Source organism: Fundulus heteroclitus, chromosome 13 (genome assembly GCF_011125445.2).
Source record: "Fundulus heteroclitus isolate FHET01 chromosome 13, MU-UCD_Fhet_4.1, whole genome shotgun sequence".
Taxonomy (NCBI): domain Eukaryota; kingdom Metazoa; phylum Chordata; class Actinopteri; order Cyprinodontiformes; family Fundulidae; genus Fundulus; species Fundulus heteroclitus.
The window spans coordinates 38354465-38371659 of NC_046373.1; the positions used below are offsets into that span (position 1 = coordinate 38354465).

At 49.5% G+C, this 17195-nt stretch overlaps 2 protein-coding genes across 6 annotated transcripts; one reads left to right on the forward strand and one right to left on the reverse strand.

The window, feature by feature from the left end:
- Nucleotides 1-813: 813 nt before the first annotated feature.
- Nucleotides 814-10446, reverse strand: psmb2 (proteasome 20S subunit beta 2). The gene is made up of 6 exons (XM_012852194.3): nt 10242-10446; nt 8462-8584; nt 8295-8365; nt 2490-2652; nt 1139-1188; nt 814-999 (listed from the first exon to the last, which is right to left on the reverse strand). Exons 1-6 carry the CDS (start codon nt 10330-10332, stop codon nt 898-900), a joined length of 600 nt encoding a protein of 199 aa, XP_012707648.2. The 5' UTR covers nt 10333-10446; the 3' UTR covers nt 814-897.
- Nucleotides 10447-10494: 48 nt separating this feature from the next.
- Nucleotides 10495-11874, forward strand: cdca5 (cell division cycle associated 5). 5 transcript variants are annotated; one of them, XM_036145701.1, is made up of 2 exons: nt 10495-10991; nt 11022-11874. In XM_036145701.1, the coding sequence occupies exons 1-2, from the start codon at nt 10571-10573 to the stop codon at nt 11408-11410; spliced, it is 810 nt and encodes a 269-aa protein (XP_036001594.1). In that variant the 5' UTR covers nt 10495-10570; the 3' UTR covers nt 11411-11874. The 5 variants fall into 5 exon arrangements, with proteins under 5 accessions (XP_036001594.1, XP_036001595.1, XP_036001597.1 ...); XM_036145702.1 differs by having other exon boundaries at nt 10495-10976; XM_036145704.1 differs by having other exon boundaries at nt 10495-10971; nt 11032-11874.
- Nucleotides 11875-17195: the final 5321 nt, after the last annotated feature.

The window sequence follows — 17195 nt, forward strand, 5'->3', positions numbered from 1 at the left end:
CCATAAACGGTTCTGGCTGTAGCCTCATGAACGCGGGTCAGAACCGCCACACAAACCCATGCAACTGGTTCAGGATTACTAAGAGTTCTGGAAGAGAAACAGAACCAGGTTCCTTGTGCTGTACTGTTTAAGCAGCAGATTGGACCGGTTCTGTTTGGACCGCCAGAACCCCATGCAGAGTTTAAACGGGTCACAGGAAGTTGGACTTTACCTGACCTGGTTATGTTGACCCATTTCTTCCATAATCAGAGTAAAGAGTGTGATGATGGTTCTGACCCGGTGAAACATTCAGAACCGTCTTTATTTAAAGTCCAGCAGTGGCTCCTACTGCCACAGCACTTCCTGGATTCTGGCCAATCAGAGCCCAGAGAGCCATGCCCAGGACATTTCCCCTCTGGTTCTGTACAAACTGGACCTGAAGGTTCTGTTTGATCTACATGTGATGGTACCAGAAGGTTCTGATGCTCATGTCTTCACGCAGAAGCTCAAACAGGTCCGTTTCTTTCTGCCCGTCTGAGGTTAGAACATTTAAACCCAGAACCCGACAGAACCCAATAGAACCCGACAGAACCGCAGTGTTCACTACAATATTTTCTCTCGGCTCTGATGCAGAAACCAATTCTAGATGTTTGTCACATTTGGACCTTCCTCGTTTCCAACAGGACACGCTGCCGGGCTGTACCGGGTCTGAAAGGCAGAACCTGTTGCACTGAATCAGAACCGGTTCTGACTCCTGTTTCTGACGTACACAGGCAGCAGCAGCACAGCCGGTTCTGGTTCTCTGAGCCGACCCAGAAGCAGAAAGCAGACATGTTTCTACTGGGGATCTTTTATTAGAACAGAACAGAACAGAACAAAGGCCTGAGTACAAAAAGAATCGGGTCGGGTCGGGTCGGGTCACTTGGTTCCGATGGAGATCTTCTCCATGTCGTGGATCCCGTCTTTGTCGATCAGACGAACGTTGAAGGACGGCAGGTTCAGGATGAAGCGTCTGTTGAGCTGAAGGAGCAGAACATCCTTTAGAACCACACAGAACACACTAAAGGTTCTATCAGAACCGGTACCGCCGGCCCGAACCAGCTTCTGAAGTCCCAGAACACATTAAAGGTCCAGTCAGCTGGCGCCGAGTCGGACTCACCTCTTCGACGCACTTCTTCAGCAGGTCCACAGCCTCATCCCGGGTCAGATCTGCAACAGAACAGAACTTTGTTGACCCAACAGCACACAGACTGGTAACTTCCGGGTCAGAACCTCCCTGTGCAGAACTCAAAGCAGGTATCAGTCTGGGTTCTGGTGCCGTCATGATTAAATCAGATGAAACACAAACTTTTCATTTGAACACGGCAGCACGGCGAACTGGACCTTCAGAACCACCTGGTTCTGTTTAAGGACCTTCTATGGTTCACCACTAATTTAAACCCAACAGACTGCTGGTCCTGGTTCTGATGGAGGTTCTGCTGTTCTGAACAGTTTCTGACTGGGTCAGAACCGGCTCACTTTAAAAAGATTCAGAACCGGCTCACATTAAAAAGAATCTGGTTCCTGACTGGGTCAGAACCGGCTCACTTTTTAAAAGATTCTGGTTCCTGACTGGGTCAGAACCGGCTCACTTTTTAAAAGATTCTGGTTCCCGACTGGGTCAGAACCGGCTCACTTTTTAAAAGATTCTGGTTCCCGACTGGGTCAGAACCGGCTCACTTTAAAAAGATTCAGAACCGGCTCACTTTAAAAAGAATCTGGTTCCTGACTGGGTCAGAACCGGCTCACTTTAAAAAGATTCAGAACCAGCTCACATTAAAAAGAATCTGGTTCCCGACTGGGTCAGAACCGGCTCACTTTTTAAAAGATTCTGGTTCCCGACTGGGTCAGAACCGGCTCACTTTAAAAAGATTCAGAACCGGCTCACTTTTTAAAAGATTCTGGTTCCCGACTGGGTCAGAACCGGCTCACTTTAAAAAGATTCAGAACTGGCTCACTTTAAAAAGATTCTGGTTCCTGACTGGGTCAGAACTGGCTCACTTTTTAAAAGATTCTGGTTCCTGACTGGGTCATAACCGGCTCACTTTTTAAAAGATTCTGGTTCCTGACTGGGTCAGAACTGGCTCACTTTAAAAAGATTCTGGTTCCTGACTGGGTCAGAACTGGCTCACTTTTTAAAAGATTCTGGTTCCTGACTGGGTCAGAACCGGCTCACTTTTAATAATAATTTAAAAAGTCCAAATGTTTTTCCTGTTTTTCAACTAAACTAAAAGTAAGAATCCATCAGAACCAGCAGGGCGCTCCATCAGAACCAGCAGGGGCGGTCCATCAGAACCAGCAGAGACGGTCCATCAGAACCAGCAGGGACGGTCCATCAGAACCAGCAGGAACGCTCCATCAGAACCAGCAGGGACGGCCCATCAGAACCAGCAGGGGCGGTCCATCAGAACCAGCAGAGACGGTCCATCAGAACCAGCAGAGACGGTCCATCAGAACCAGCAGGGCAGTACCTGGTCGGTAGTACCGGTCCAGGATGGACAGGGTGAGGAAGGCGCCGTATCCGTGGGCGGCGAACGGCGCCTTGGCCAGAGACGCCAGGTAGTCCATGTAGAACAGGCCCGGTCCGTCAGCGTCATCGTGGCCCGCCAGCAGCAGGTTGACGTGGTACGGCGTCTGTGGGGAACCAACAGAACCGTTAGAGTCCGGACTGGGCTCAGAGCGGGCTCTGGACCAGCACCAGAGGTTCTCCCTGCCAACCGGGTCGGACATCAGGCCCGGTCCAATCATCGCTGAGGTCAGACGTCAGAACTCCCAGGAATATCCTGCAGGGAACATTTAGCAGAGTTCTGGTCCAATAGGAACCAGAACCAGGGAAGATGTTCTGCAGACGGTCCAGGAACCGGTCCGCGGTTAGTTTGGCATGGAGGCCGCTGTTCCTGCACCAGAACCTGAGAACCGGGCCGTCCTCGTGTCACAAAAAGTACCGGATCCTGTAGCAGCGTGGAGCGGCGCTGCCATCTGCTGCCCCCCCCCCCCCCCCCCTCGGTACCGGCGCCACCCGGTCCTGGAGGAAGGCCAGCGCTCATTAAGACGTTCCCCCCCCGCGTTCTGACGGCTCCTCCTAGAACTCCCTCCTTCCCCAGAAAGCCCGTCTCTGCCGTTCGGGTCGGGAAGCAGCGACACGCTTGGACTCAGAACCCCAGGTGAGTCTGACGGCTCCGCCCCCATCGCCCCCCCCCCACCCCCCCCCCGCGGGGCGCGCTCCCTGAAGGGGGGGGGCTGTAACTCCCCGGCTGACAGCTGCCTCGATGGTTACACTAACAATAACACCTCGGCAGCAGAACCCGCTCCGGGGGAACCGAGGGAACCGGCGCCTCGTTAACCCGCCACCTGCCCCCCCCCCCACAGAGGTGACACTAGAGTCTCACCTGTGCACACCTGCAGAGTGTGAGGCAGCAGGACCCCAGCAGCCGGTCGGATCAGGTGACAGAACCGCGGTAATCAGGAGGAAGCTCCAACACTCAGAACCAGACGATCAGGTTCTAGAGCGGTTCTGCTCAGAGAACGGTTCCCCTGACCCAAACTGACAGGAAGAAGCAGCAGAATGTCCTGTCGGGTTCTTCTGGAGTTCTGGTGCTGCTGAACCCAGAAGTTCTGATTTGCTGTGAAAACCCAAACAGACCGGCCCGGCTGGGAGGAACCGGACCGCCGGTTCCATGAGAGATAAACTTATAACAGCACACTCAGTGTGACCCATCAGAACCGAGCCTGGGCCGGTATTGTTACTGGGGGGTCTGCTGGCCCACCGGGCCGAGCCGGGCCCGGTTTGTAGGGAGGACATTAATTATGGCCCCTGGTTCCCCCCACCGGGCCACTTCTCCTCAATCTACTGAATTAATCTGTGCCAGAACCGGGGCGCCACCCGCAATATGGCGGCGCTAATTGTTTGGGTCCACTGTGGGCCGGTGCTGGCAGATATTTCTGGGCCGGTGGCGGACCGGTACCGCCGAGGGGAACGGCTGCTGCAGAAAACACAGAAACACAAACCGGCATCTTCAGCTCGACCCGTCCAGTCAGAGGCTGCGGTTCTGCCCTGGTTCTGCCCTGGTTCTGCTCTGGTTCTGCCCCGGTTCTGCCCTGGTTCTGCCCCAGTTCTGCCCCCAGAGGCCAGCAGAGCTGTTGCCGGGGACGACCCGCTGCTCCTCCTCAGACCTCGGCTAACGACGGCTCCCAGGGGCCCGGAGCCTTGGGGCCGCCGCTCAGACGCGTCTGTAATTCGTCCTGCAGGAGCAGCGGCAGAACCAATCCCCGGCGGGCCCGTTGGGCCGACCCGATCCAGTCAGAGGCCCGGAGGGGAGAACCATCGCTCCTCCAGGGAACGGTGATTCAAATCAATTATGTTTGCGGTTCAGGTCTGAGTTAATAAATACTGCAGGCGGAGAAAACAGGGAGTTCTGGAAATCATCCGCCAGAACCTTTATGTACATGCAGGACCCGGTTGGTTCCGTCATCTTTAATCCTGCAGGTCCAGTTTCAGGAAAATGGTTCAGATGCAGCAGATAAAGCTACCAGAACCACCAATAAATTAGATTTTAATACCTTCACCTGAAATAAGCTTTTTATTTATGCTCTAGTCTTTTTTTATTATTATTATTATTATTATTATTATTATTATTATTATTATTATTATTATTATTATTATTATTATTATTATTATTAATTATTATTATTATTATGTGTTTTATGTAGGATCTAATTTGTAAAGAGCTTTGAGATGACATGTTTCATTAACTGGCGCCATATAAATAACATTTAATTAAATTAATATTAAGGCTCTTTTAGCTAATTATTAGAGTTCATCAGCAGCTAAAGTCTTTAAATCCTGATAGAAAATTAATTTCTTTGAGCCGTTAATTAAAAGGACCAAACGGGCCGAGCTGTTCTGGTCCGGTTCTGGTGGTTCCAGGCTTTCTCAGATGGCCTCAACATGTTGCTAAAGCTGCTTAAACATGAACAACCGAGGACGGAGCGGGTTCTGGTTCTGCTCCAGGTTCTGCTGGACCCTGAGGACGGAGCGGGTCCAGGTTCTACTCCAGGTTCTGGTTCTGCTGGGCCCAGGGGACGCGGTTCTGCTCCAGGTTCTGGTTCTGCTGGGCCCAGGGGACGCGGTTCTGCTCCAGGTTCTGGTTCTGCTGGGCCCAGACGACGCGGTTCTGCTCCAGGTTCTGGTTCTGCTGGGCCCAGACGACGCGGCGGGTCCAGGTTCTGAACCAGGTTCTGGTTCCCCTGAGGCAGCGCAGCGTGAAAATCAACGACATCCTGCACAACAAGCTGAGCCTGGAGTGAACAGACTGAAGCGGGTCGGGTCGGCGCCGCTGACTCCCACTCAGCTGGGTGTTGTTGTGCGCCGGCCTCCCCTGGGACCCCCCCCCCCTCCTCTTCCTCCTCTTCCTCCCCCGTGTGTCCCACGTTCCCTCCTCTGCCTCACTAATTGTTTTTTCTAATTATTTTCACCCTCTGCTATTGTGACAGGCGGCGGCTGCACCGCTCCAAACACATTAGAGCATCAGAACCGACCCGCCGACACGGATCTCAGCCTCGCTCCTGAACCGGCGCCGCGCCGCCTGAGGAGAACCCGCTCCGCTGGGACCCGCTTCTGCAGAACTCACTTTTTGCCAGCAGTCGGGACTTTGTGAAAAAGAACTAATTAGCAGGTGATTTGCAGCCCATATTTAGCTGCAGACGGTGCAGAAACAGCTTCTGGTGACGACGTGTTGTTTGTTAGCAGCAGCACCTGCTTCCCCTCAACCCGCAGAATAATTCTGCCCGTGTTCTGCCGGGCCCGTGTTCTGCCGGGCCCGGGCCCAGCTTCCTGTCTAGCTCCGCACACAGCAGCTTCTCAGTGCGCTGTGAGCCAGATGGTAAGGTTCTGCTCTGGTTTCTGAGCCAGGCTGGGATCACCTGTGTGTTTGTGGAGCAGAGCGGCCCAGACGGGTCGGCCCAAACGGGTCGGCCCAGACGGGTCGGCCCAGACGGGTCGGCCCAAACGGGTCGGCCTGAACGGGTCGGCCCCGCCCTTCCCTCAGTCCGTTTAAACCCGCTAAACATTCGGGTTCTTTGCGGTTCTGCCTTTATCAGGAAGCTGAACCCAAAGACGGCGCCGTACGGCCCGATACGGTCGCTTCACACAGGATGAAGACCCGGCTCCATGCCTCAGAACCAGAACCAGGCTGCAGAGAAGCAAAAGCAGCATTCAGGGTCTCAGACGCCTAGAATATTAGTAAAAGTTAAAGCTTTAGCGTGATGGGAGAGAATTGAGCTTTATTAGTGTTTCATATTTTATTTTCTAACTTATTTGTTTCTATTCAGTAACTTAACAGCTTTGTTTTGTTAGATTTTAGAAATATGTGCAAGTTTAATAATGGGATAAAATCACAGTCAGTGTTCAATACAAGCGGCTCAATAAACTGTTCAAATAATAATTATAACAACATAATCATGTGCATCTTTAAAAATTCAGCATATTGTATAAAAATGAACCTTTATGTTAGGGAAAGTTCTTCTGATACAAGAGAAAACGATCAATTAATTAATTGATCATCAACTTTACATGACCTCGTTAATCAATAACTCTAATTGGTGCCGCAGCAGAGCGGAGCTACGTTTAATATTTGGTCATACATTTGTGACTAAGGCTGGGCGATTAATCTTTTTAATTGATTCATTTTTAAGATTACATTTTTGAAAAATGGGGATTTTATTTTGCCTTCAGTCTTCTATTAACAGCAACAAAGCTGAATAAAGCTGAAAATTTATTGTTAAAATATAAAGAGGAAACGTTTTTACCACGAGACGCTTTAATTTAGTAATTTAATGATATTTTAGTTTTAGATAACTTAGTTTGAAGCGACACAGCTGCAGTGACGCCTGTTCTCTGCTCATTGTGTAAAACAGCAGCAAACATTTTCATTGTTTACAACGGCACGGCGGCCATCTTGGTTTACAGGTTGCAGTTTCACAGGTTGTTTTATTTGCATGTTGAATTCAGGTCAACTCCCAGACAAAATCCCTGACATAAAAACAAGTTTTTAGAATCATTTCTTTCATTTCTTACTGTGAAAAGCTTATTTCACAGGCTATTTGTGACCCAGATTGTGGGAAGGAGCTTTTGCCATGATTGAAAACAATAATTAAATGTGTTTGGAGCTAAAAATGAGCTTCATGAAATGTTTTATGAATTTTAATACATTGTCTGAATCTGCTGTGAATTTGAAGCTGTGTGTGAATCAGATTTGAGGAATTATTGCAGAGAGAAAACAGACTACTCTAAGAACTACATGTATGTCATATTTATTTCCTGCTTTGTAACCAAGGACAGGATCGCGCCTCCTTTCAGCAGGAGGCGCAGCAGCAGCTGTGCTGGGCCTGTGAGACGGTGCTGAGGGAAGCAGGAACTCTCACAGCGGCTCTCACTGCTGCCAGTGACTCCAGAACGGATGGCGGCTTCACTTAAAGTCTCCATTATCACAGAAAACGTCGCTAGACTGGATGCTAGAAAGTCTGAAAATCTGCTAAACATAGCAACAAAGACGCTAAATGTGAAAACTGGACCATCGTCTCCAGTCCTCCTTCCCTGTAGCCGCTAGCAGCTTCACCACCAGACAGGAAGGAGGCAGTGTTGGATTTTCAAAATAAAGTAGAGTTTAACATTTAATGGTACTTAAGTTCGTTTCAAACTCTCATTATGGCCAGTATAAGTGTGGAAATATAGGCTATATATATATATATATATATATATATATATACACACACACATACATACACACACATAGTTTTAACATATTTAATAACTTCATTCTGAAGGTGAGACGGCTTTTATTTTAAACATGTAGCTGAGACCCTGGAAGAGGGTTTATGAAACTGCAGAGTTAAATTATGAAACTGCAGAGTTAAAGATGAACGTTTTCAACCCCTCCTTAGTTTTAGAGACTGTTTTAGGACAGGCGGTAAAGTTTCCAACTGAAGGTTAGTTTGGGGTTTTATTGTTTGTCCCGGGGAGTCGGATGGAAACATTTCTATGGATGTCGGCTGTTTTCTGTAGGATGAGAACAGCTTTACATCTACAGAACAGCTCCTAAAGTTCTCTACACTGAGAGGCGCTGTGGTTATCAAGTATCTTCCTTAACGTTGATAAATGCAGAGGCAGGGCAGGTGCCTTCACTCCAGCGTTAAAAATGTCTTTTAAAGCCTCCATTATGAAAGAATAACACGTGTTTTAATGTGTAGTCAGTTCTTTGCGGGCCTAGACTGCTTACCCTGCTCCGTAGATAGTCTGCCAGGTTCTTGCGGGTGAAGTTCGCTGCTGCTGACGGACTCAGTTCATAACCTGGAAAGCAGGGAGAGGCAGACGTGAACCTTCAGCGCCAACGTGAGCAAAAGGGAAGCCGTGTGGGTCGCAGGCGTGGAACCAGCACCAACGTACCGTTCCTCATTTTGTAGAGCTGAACGTTCTTCTGGATGTACTCGGCGAACTGCACCGTGTCCCCGGCCTCGCCCACACACAGCAGCAGGATCTTCTCACTCAGCTTGAACATCTTGTCGTAGTCTGAAAGAGAAACGGAGGACTTCAACCATCTGCAGATCAGGGCTCTTTGGATTAAATCACGATCCTGATCAGAACTGAAGAACCCAGCGGTCCTTTTAAGCAGACGTGATGACAGCAGGTTTTCATCCAGTGAACCACATTAAAGGACCAGTTCTGTCTGTACAGAGATGTTAATGAGGTCCCAGAGGAAGGGACAGCCTTCTGCCTAGCTGCCAGTCGCAGAGCAACGCAGCAGATCCCCTCCCCCACCTGTTGCTACACACTGCATTTCCCATGGTTACTGGAAGGATAAACATGGCTGTCTGGGAATATTTCAGCTTGTATAAAACAGAGCGGTGGTGTGAAAACCAAACGAACCCCTGCCAACACTCTGAGCAGGTAACCTGAGTAACCAGCTGGTTATAGTGTGTTAGTTACCAACAGCAGAGAAACTCCCAGGTAATAGTTCTGTTTAGCTGGAAATTACCTTTAAATTCACCAAAGAGTTTGTTCTGCATGTTGCTTTTACTGAGGGTCTTCCAGCTCCAACGCCTGAACCAAGCGGCTGAATGACCTCCGTACGCCATCAGGTTCTGCAGAGGCCCGGTACCAACAGGGCTGGACCATTATTGTGCTTCTGTCCGTTATCAGAGATGTTTTAAATGATGTGAGTTATTTGTGACAAACACCAAAAACTTTAATTATCACTGGGATCGTACTATTTTCCCCCGATGGCTCCATGAGAGGAAAATATCAGAACCGCGTGTAAAACTTGCTGCTGTATTTGTGGGACTTTAGACCAAGAGAAGATTCTGATTCTTTTCATTAGCACAATAACTACCAGAAGAAATCAGGATAATCTTTAACATCCGTATCCTACTAGGGACCCATGCGTGTGATTCAGGCGTGTTGGGGAACACCAGGAAGGAACTGAGAACTGAATCCAGACACAAATCATTGTTTGGATCCGTTTGGTTCGTGACTTTAAATCAAACATTTCAATCAGTTCTTTTCTGATTCACCGGGCCAATATTTTGTAAAATGTTGATAAAATGAGGGAATTTTATTCACTTGTTTTAGAAGATTTTGACCGTGTTCCCTGAAGTTCTTCTCTATGATCTCAGCAGCGTCTCCACTGATGTGTGGGTTGTGTTTTTAAGCTTAATAATTACTGGTTGCTGACCTTCTATGCTCAGTGATCGCGTGGCTGACTCTGATAACTAGAGACGCTTTTGGGCTTCTATCCAGAACCAACTCGGTTCTTTTGTACCGAAAAGAAACCAGAACCTGCCATGACTTTCACTTTCACTGCCAGCCCAGGCAGCTCTTAGCTCTGCTGGTGCTACAACGGGCAGGACGGCATATATTTAACAAGAAACTCACTTAAAATAAGATTCAAGCATTTTAGGAATCAGGAATAATGTTTGATAAAACTGAAGAGCAAACTGTAGCAGAATACCGATAAAAACCGGATATTAGAAGCACATTAGCTTCATTTGTTCCCAGTTTTATTCCTGCCAAACATCACAAAGGCTCCGGTGTGTTTTACACAACAAAGATTAAGATTTAAGGCTTGAGTCAAACAGTAATAGAAGCATTATACCGTGAACATTGACAGAAAATCTAAGTCCACCGGCAAAGCTATGCTATGCTAAGCTAAGCTAAGGGGCTAACCTACCGTGTTTCATCTGAATAATGCTGCTGGCAGCAACATTGTCCGCAGCGACCAGCACATAGTCCGGCCCCTGAATCCCGATTAAATATTCCATGGCGTCCAACAAGCAGAATGAGGATTATCAGGAAAAACAGAGACGCTGGAACCGCGTTGAAGCTGCGCCTGTTCGGATTACACAGCAAAAGTAGCAGTTTAACCGTCGCAGGGTGAACACGTCATCACGCTGCGGCCACCAGAAAGGGCGGGCAGTTTAAACGTTGAGCTGCTGTGTTTGTTTCACCGGGCGGAGACCAGCGCGGATTACCGGGAATAGAAGCCCGTTCCACCGCAGCATGAGCGAAGGGACACCCCACACCGCCATGGCGGAGGCCAACCGCCTCCAAGCCCCGCAGCGGAGACGATCTCCCCGGTTCGGTTCTCCGGGAGTTCTGCGGGGAAACGAGAGCAAGATGGCGCTGGGAGCGAAACGGACCATCACGGTGAGGAAGATCGTCCCCAGGAACACCGCCGCTCCGTCCGAAGACAACAAGGAAAACACTCCGAGGAGGTCCGGGAACCTCCGGCAGACAAAGCTCTCATCCCCGGAACCGGACCGCCGGACCCCCTCCGTCTCCTCCGCCGTGAAGAGGAGCCAGCGGGCCTCCGTGCCCCCGGCCAGCCTCTCCTCCTCCTCCTCAGCCGGGCGGAGGGAGACGCGGCAGGCCGCCGCGCCGTCACCCATCCTGGCCTCGCCGGACCCGGAGCAGCCGGACCCGGAGCAGCCGGACCCGGAGCAGCCGGACTCGGAGCAGCGGGACCCGGAGCAGCGGGACTCGGTCTGGACCCGGAAGGTCCGCCGCTCCTACAGCAGGCTCAGCGACAGCTCGCCCCACAGCCCCCGGAAGAGAGAGACTCTGTTCGGCTTCGAGAAGCTAAGCACCCCGGAGGTGGTCCGGAACCGGGCCGAACATTCCGGGACGTCTCTGGAGGTTTCCGGGTCTTTCGTGTCTGTGTTGGAGGCGGAGGAAGGCTGTTCCGGACCGGACCCGAACATCCCCGGGGTGGTGGTGGTGAAGGAGAAGAGGAGGAAGCGGAAGGTGCTGCCCATCGACACCGAGGAGCTGGAGGTTCTGGCGGCCCAGATGAACGCCGAGTTCCGGGAGGCGGAGGAGTTCGACCTGGTGGTGGAGTGAAGAGGCCCAGGACGGCCAGAACCAGAACTTCTGGACTAATCACAGACTGGGGGGTTGGGGGTTCTGCAGATTTGGTTCCTAGTTTTTTCATCATAACAGAAAAGAGGAAACGCGGTTCTGTTTACAGAATGGACCGAACTGCAGCTTTAGGTTCTGTTAGAAATCCGCTTTATGTGAATTTGTTCTCCTTCATTATGTGTAGATCAGCTGGATCAGAACCTCTGGAAGCTGAAACACGCTGGGCTTTAAAAGGTTCTGGAAATGTTCTGTTAGGTTCTGTTGGATCCAGCCCGGTTCATCAGTACTTTAGCGCCGTGATGCTGGAAAAGATGCGGAACCAGATTACTTTCTGCTGTTAAATGGGCCCAGCTGTCAGAAAGAGGAACATCTGTAGCTCTTGTTGTTTTCGGACTCAGAACCGGGTTTGTGTTCTGAAATTATAATAAATCCAGAAAACCAGAACATCTGCTTGAAGGCGTCACTCGTTTGTTTGTTTTTACTTTAAGTTTTTTTATCTGATTCCACTTTAGAAGAACTGTCCATTAAAGTGCTTTGCAGAACTGACCCAGTCAGAACCGGGTCAGCTACTAGAACCAGAACCAGCCCTGATGTCCTCCAGCAGCCTAAGCCTATAGCAGCATAACTATAGAGGTAGCTCAGGGTAACATGAGCCACTCTGACTAGAAGCTTTGTCACAAAGGAAAGTTTTAAGATTAGTCTTAAAAGTAGACGGGGTGTCTGCCTCACGGACCAAAACTGGGAGTTGGTTCCACAGGAGAGGAGCCTGATAGCTAAAGGATCTGCCTCCCATTCTACTTTTAGAGACTCTAGGAACCAGCAGCAGACCTGCAGTCTGAGAGCGAAGTGCTCTGTTAGGAACATACGGGGTAATCAGAGCTCTGATATATGATGGAGCTTGATTATTAAGGGCTTTATACGTTAGAAGAAGAATTTTAAATTATATTCTTGATTTAACAGGAAGCCAATGAAGGGAAGCTAAAATTGGAGAAATATGTTCTCCTGGACAGAACGTCTCTGATGAAGCTGTAACAGAATAATGTCAGAAATGCTGATATTATCTAGAAGTTCTTAGCGGATCTTCACAGGACGATGATCCGGTCCAGAAAGCTGGGAGAACGTTGACCCAGCAGGGGTCCGCTGGTACCGGGGGGGGGCAGAGACACCATCTAATGGAACAGACTTAGAGACCTTAGACCGGGGAACCAGGTCCAGTTCTGGAGAACTTCTGTCCTGCAGAGGCCCGGTACCGAGTCCATTTGAAGCCCAGCAGGACTGACCCGGTTCCCCCAGAGTCCAGCAGAAGTTTAATGGAGTCGATGTGCTGAACGCTTTCGGACCGTTGGTGGGTTACAGAACCGGGCCAGATGTGAAGCTTTGGCCGTTTGGACCCAGAGGAGACGATCAAACATCCGCAGGAGATACATTTATGTAAAAATATTTATTTTAACGGATTTTTAACCAGTTTTCTGATGATTTAACACGGCGACCCGATCCATGGTGTCAGAACTGGGTCAGAACTTATATTAATGAGTTCTGACCCAGTTCTGATCCAGTTCTGACCCGTAAGCCTGACTAGTTCAGCCGCTGTGTTTCTTCATTAAAAATACAGCAAAACAAACCTGCTTGTTCTGTTGACCCAATGAGAGCCCAAAAGAACCAGAACCAGGACTAATTAACAGCTGGGACCGTGTTCTACTATTGATCAGGTGGTACCGCCTGGTTCTATGGACCTTTTTGGGCCGTTCCTCCTGGAGTTTGCAGGCTTTCCCTGATGTTTGCAGGTTTTCTCTGGGTTCTGTCTGGTCACTGGCTCACCAGAACCCTGCAGGGATTATGTGGACCGGGTGGGTCCGGTTCCGTTCATTTAGGCAGATTTAACCGGCAGAACCTTCAGGATGTTTGATCAGAACTGGATGAATTTATCCTGAAATAACGTGAATGATTGGGGAACCCGGCAGTTAGAGGAACAGAACCAAACAGAACTCGGTCTGAGCGTGGACGGATGTTCTCCTGTGTCTCTGGAAGGTTCTGGAGAACCAGATGACGGGTCGCTGCCGGGTTCTGGCTCTGATGATGGAGCGTGGGTCTACAGATGCAGGTAAAAGCTGTGGTTCTGATCCGGATCGTGTAATTCTCGGTTCCTGCGGGTCAGAAGCGGATGTGGGCCACAGGAAGCTGCTAACCTGTGCAGGTGAGGGTTCTGCTGGAGAACGAGCGGTTCTGACAGGTGTGTGCCGCAGAGACGGCGCTTCAGAAGCTGTTTACCTTGGTGAGGAGGAGGAGGCAGAAATAATGAGGCTGTTTGCTCTGCAGCTCAGGTGCGCTGCTCCTGCGTCTCCTCAGGTGTCTTTTCATCTTCGTCTCTCGTCTCGCTCCTCTTCATGCCTGCTGTATATTTTTAACCCAGCAGAATCTGTCAGCAGCAGTGAAACTTTTCCCTTCCTGTTGGTTTACCCCCCCCTCACTCTCGGCAGTCGGTGCTGTTCAGCCTGACTGCTTCGTTAGGGCTCATCATTTGCATTCAGATTAATTATCTAATTAGCGACACATGTCCGGCGGCCACGCCACACTGCGGCTCGTCAGCTCTCAGCCTGTAATTATTTTAATCATTTACTTTCATCTGGAGCGCTGCTGCCATGCTGCCGTGTTTAGAGGCCATCCTTAATTACCCTGCCAAGACTCCCTCTTCATGAGGGGGAGAGGGGTGAGGAGGACCGACGGGGACATGATCCAGAGGAAGCCCCCCCCCCCCCCCCCTTATCTCAGGCTCACACAGGAATGGCCCTGGGCCTCAGCTCTGCTGCTAACACACAGAAATCACTTCTCTGCACAGCCTGCATGGAAACCTGAACTCCTCTCTGCTCCTCCTCTCTGCTCCTCCATCCTCCTGCTCCTCCTCTCTGCTCCTCCTCTCTGCTCCTCTCTGCTGCTCCTCCATCCTCCTGCTCCTCCATCCTCCTGCTCCTCCTCTCAGCATCCAGGCCGCCGCTCTGCGTCCTCCGCGGGGGTCTAAGGTCAGCTCCGTCCTCCTCCTCCTCCTCCCTGAAGCGGCTCCGGATCTGCTGCAGACGAGCCGGAGAGAAGCGCTCGGCTCCTAATTGGGCTTTTGAATATTCAAGTCAGCGCGGATGAAAGTTTAATGAAAAGATGATTATCTACCAGTTTTATCGCACCACTCTTTCTTTTTTAATTTTCCAGCTCTCAGTTTTAAGCAGCTTCATCGTCCTGACAGCCGTGGAGACCAGAGGAGGAGGAGGAGGAGGAGGAGGGATCAGGTAGTGATGCAGAAGATGCAGATTTACATTTGATGAGCATTTAAAGCAGCTGGAAGGACTGTGGCCCGGTAGAACCGGTCCGGTAGAACCGGCCCGGTAGAACCGGTCCGGTGTCACTGTGAGTCGGAGGTTCTCTGGTGGCCCAGATGTTTGAGGAGGTTCCTCCAACACGGATGATTAAAATGAATGCAGCACCTCATCGGGTGATCAAGATGTTCTGCAGAGGTCTGCAGATGGACCTTCATGGCAGAACCACCAATCAGAACCGTCCGGACCGAGACTGACTTGTGGAGACGGCGGAACCTGGGGACCTGTGGTTAAACAGCTGCTGCAGATCCAGAAGGTCCATCATGTTGGACCAGAACCTGATGGACTGAGACAGAAGAAACAAGGAACTGAACAGAACCGGTCCAAAGTGACAGCACTGATGTTCTGGTTGTCTGGGATGATGTTCTGATCCATCATTGAATGTGAACCAAGGAAAGATTCAAGCTGACATTAAATCAAACTCAGGAGAGTTGAAAATGTTAGCGTCATCCAGAGCAGAACCTCGCTCCCAGAACCTGGACCTTTTACTGGACTTTAGGTTTCTAGGTGAGAATAAAACTCTGATGACCAGTAAAATTAACCTGATGTTAACGGGACCTTCGCTGAAACATCATATCTGTTTTTTACTCTTCCATTTAGTTGGGTTTAAAGTTCTGATGAGTTTGGTTCCTACAGATGAGCAGCGCTCCGGTACCACCTTCCTCTGATTCTGGTCCTGGAGCTGATGCTAGCTAATGCTAGCTGATGCTAGCTGATGCTAGCGGAGCCAAGCTAACGGCGAGTTTCTGGACTTGTTCAAATGTTTTAGCTTCATAACTGCAGACATGAATGTGATAACTTTATCTGCTCTGCACACGCTCAGTCTGCGCCGCTGAAGATCTACTCACCTTTGCTTGCTGAGAGCTTGAAGAAGCTCCTACTTTCTGACTCACTTAACCATTTGACCAGTTGGGGGCGCTCTGACTGTCTGCAGAGGACTGAGTCTCGTTATAACGAGGAATCAGGACAACAACGCTGCGTATTCTGCCACCTTCGTCTGTAGCTGCATACAGAGCAGGACTCCATAAAATGCATTTGCTTGTTTTAGAAACAATGTTTGTCCAGATTTTTGTTTCTTTCTGTTTTTCCAGGTCTTGTGGTCCACTGGTTTCAGAAAAAATTATTAAGTAAAATTAAAAACCAAAATGGACTCCTAAATGAATTCCTTTGGTCCTTTAGAGCTTCATTTCCTCATGTTGAGAATAAAACTCTGAGGGCGTAATTCAGTAATCGTTTGTATTAATTCTGCCTCCTCTGAACCTTCACTGGTCCATCTTTAGGAAAATCAACAATTTACAGCCATAATAAAATTACGTTGAGCTCTGACTGCAGAAAAAAACACAAAAACAGGCAAAGAAAGACGGAGAACCAGCGTTTCTAGAGGAAAAACACTCACTGAGAAACTTGATGAGCAAATAGTTACCAGCAGGTGAGAGACTGTAAATAATTCTCATTGGATCAGAACCAGTGGAACCAGCAGCGTGTTCATAAACATGTAACAGACATGAGCTGCTGGTTCACTGACTCCCAGCAGGGGGCGATAGCCCTCACAGCTTTAGGAAAGAAGCTGTTTTTAGGTCTGTTATCTTTGATGTAATGTTCCTGAACCGTTTCCCTAGGTTTTACACCTGAAGCTACAGGTAGTTTTACACCTGAAGCTACAGGTAGTTTTAACACACTTTCATCCTTTCCTCTCAGTCACTGAATCTTTCTCTAAACCCTGAATGGAAACAATGAGGGACCAGAGACACGTCCAGGGTGAACTCCGCCTCTCACCCAATGAACATGGAGACAGGATTACCCAGCATGCCGAGTGAGTGGACGGATGGAGACGTCATAAAGAGCTCCACGGTGGCTGAGGCCTGGACAGCAGCAGGGAACATCTCCCTCAGAGCTCCTGCTCCTTTTTATCCAGAAAGAACCACATTTTACTGGTTCTGTTGGTTTCAGCTCTTACAGAACTTTGGTTTCCATTTTTAAAAAAGGTTCCAGAATTTGATTTGAACTTTTCAGATGAATCTGCTCAGAAAAATGTGGAAAGAGGAGGATGTTGGTTCTCAGCGGTAAGGAACCATAAGACAGAAAAATACAACCACCTCTGCAGACTGATTAGGATCGGGCGGGTTAGGGTGTGGATGATGAGCCTTTCTGGGTTAGTGTTAGTGTTAGTGCGTTCCCTGGTGTTCCTCTGTTGATGTCAGCAGATCAGACTTCTGTCCTGCAGGAAGCCGAGCTCTTCATCTCTGCAGATCTTCTTCCTCCATGAGGCATTTCTTCAGCTCGGAGCTTCTTCCTCCGTCCTGAAGCAGCCGCCTCATGAAGGAGGTCTCCTGAAAGCTCCCTCTGCTGTCCTTCCATGCAGACGTTCCTCTGAGCGTCTCACTTCCTGAACTCTGAGCATC

Coding starts and splice junctions, on each gene's coding strand:
- cdca5 (XM_012852193.3), top strand. CDS start 10,571: ATGAGCGAAGGGACACCCCACACCGCCATGGCGGAGGCCAACCGCCTC.
- psmb2 (XM_012852194.3), bottom strand. CDS start 10,332: ATGGAATATTTAATCGGGATTCAGGGGCCGGACTATGTGCTGGTCGCT. Junction 8,366..8,461: donor GCTCTACAAAATGAGGAACG/GTACGTTGGTGC, acceptor CCTGCTTTCCAG/GTTATGAACTGAGTCCGTCA. Junction 1,000..1,138: donor TGAAGAAGTGCGTCGAAGAG/GTGAGTCCGACT, acceptor CTGCTCCTTCAG/CTCAACAGACGCTTCATCCT.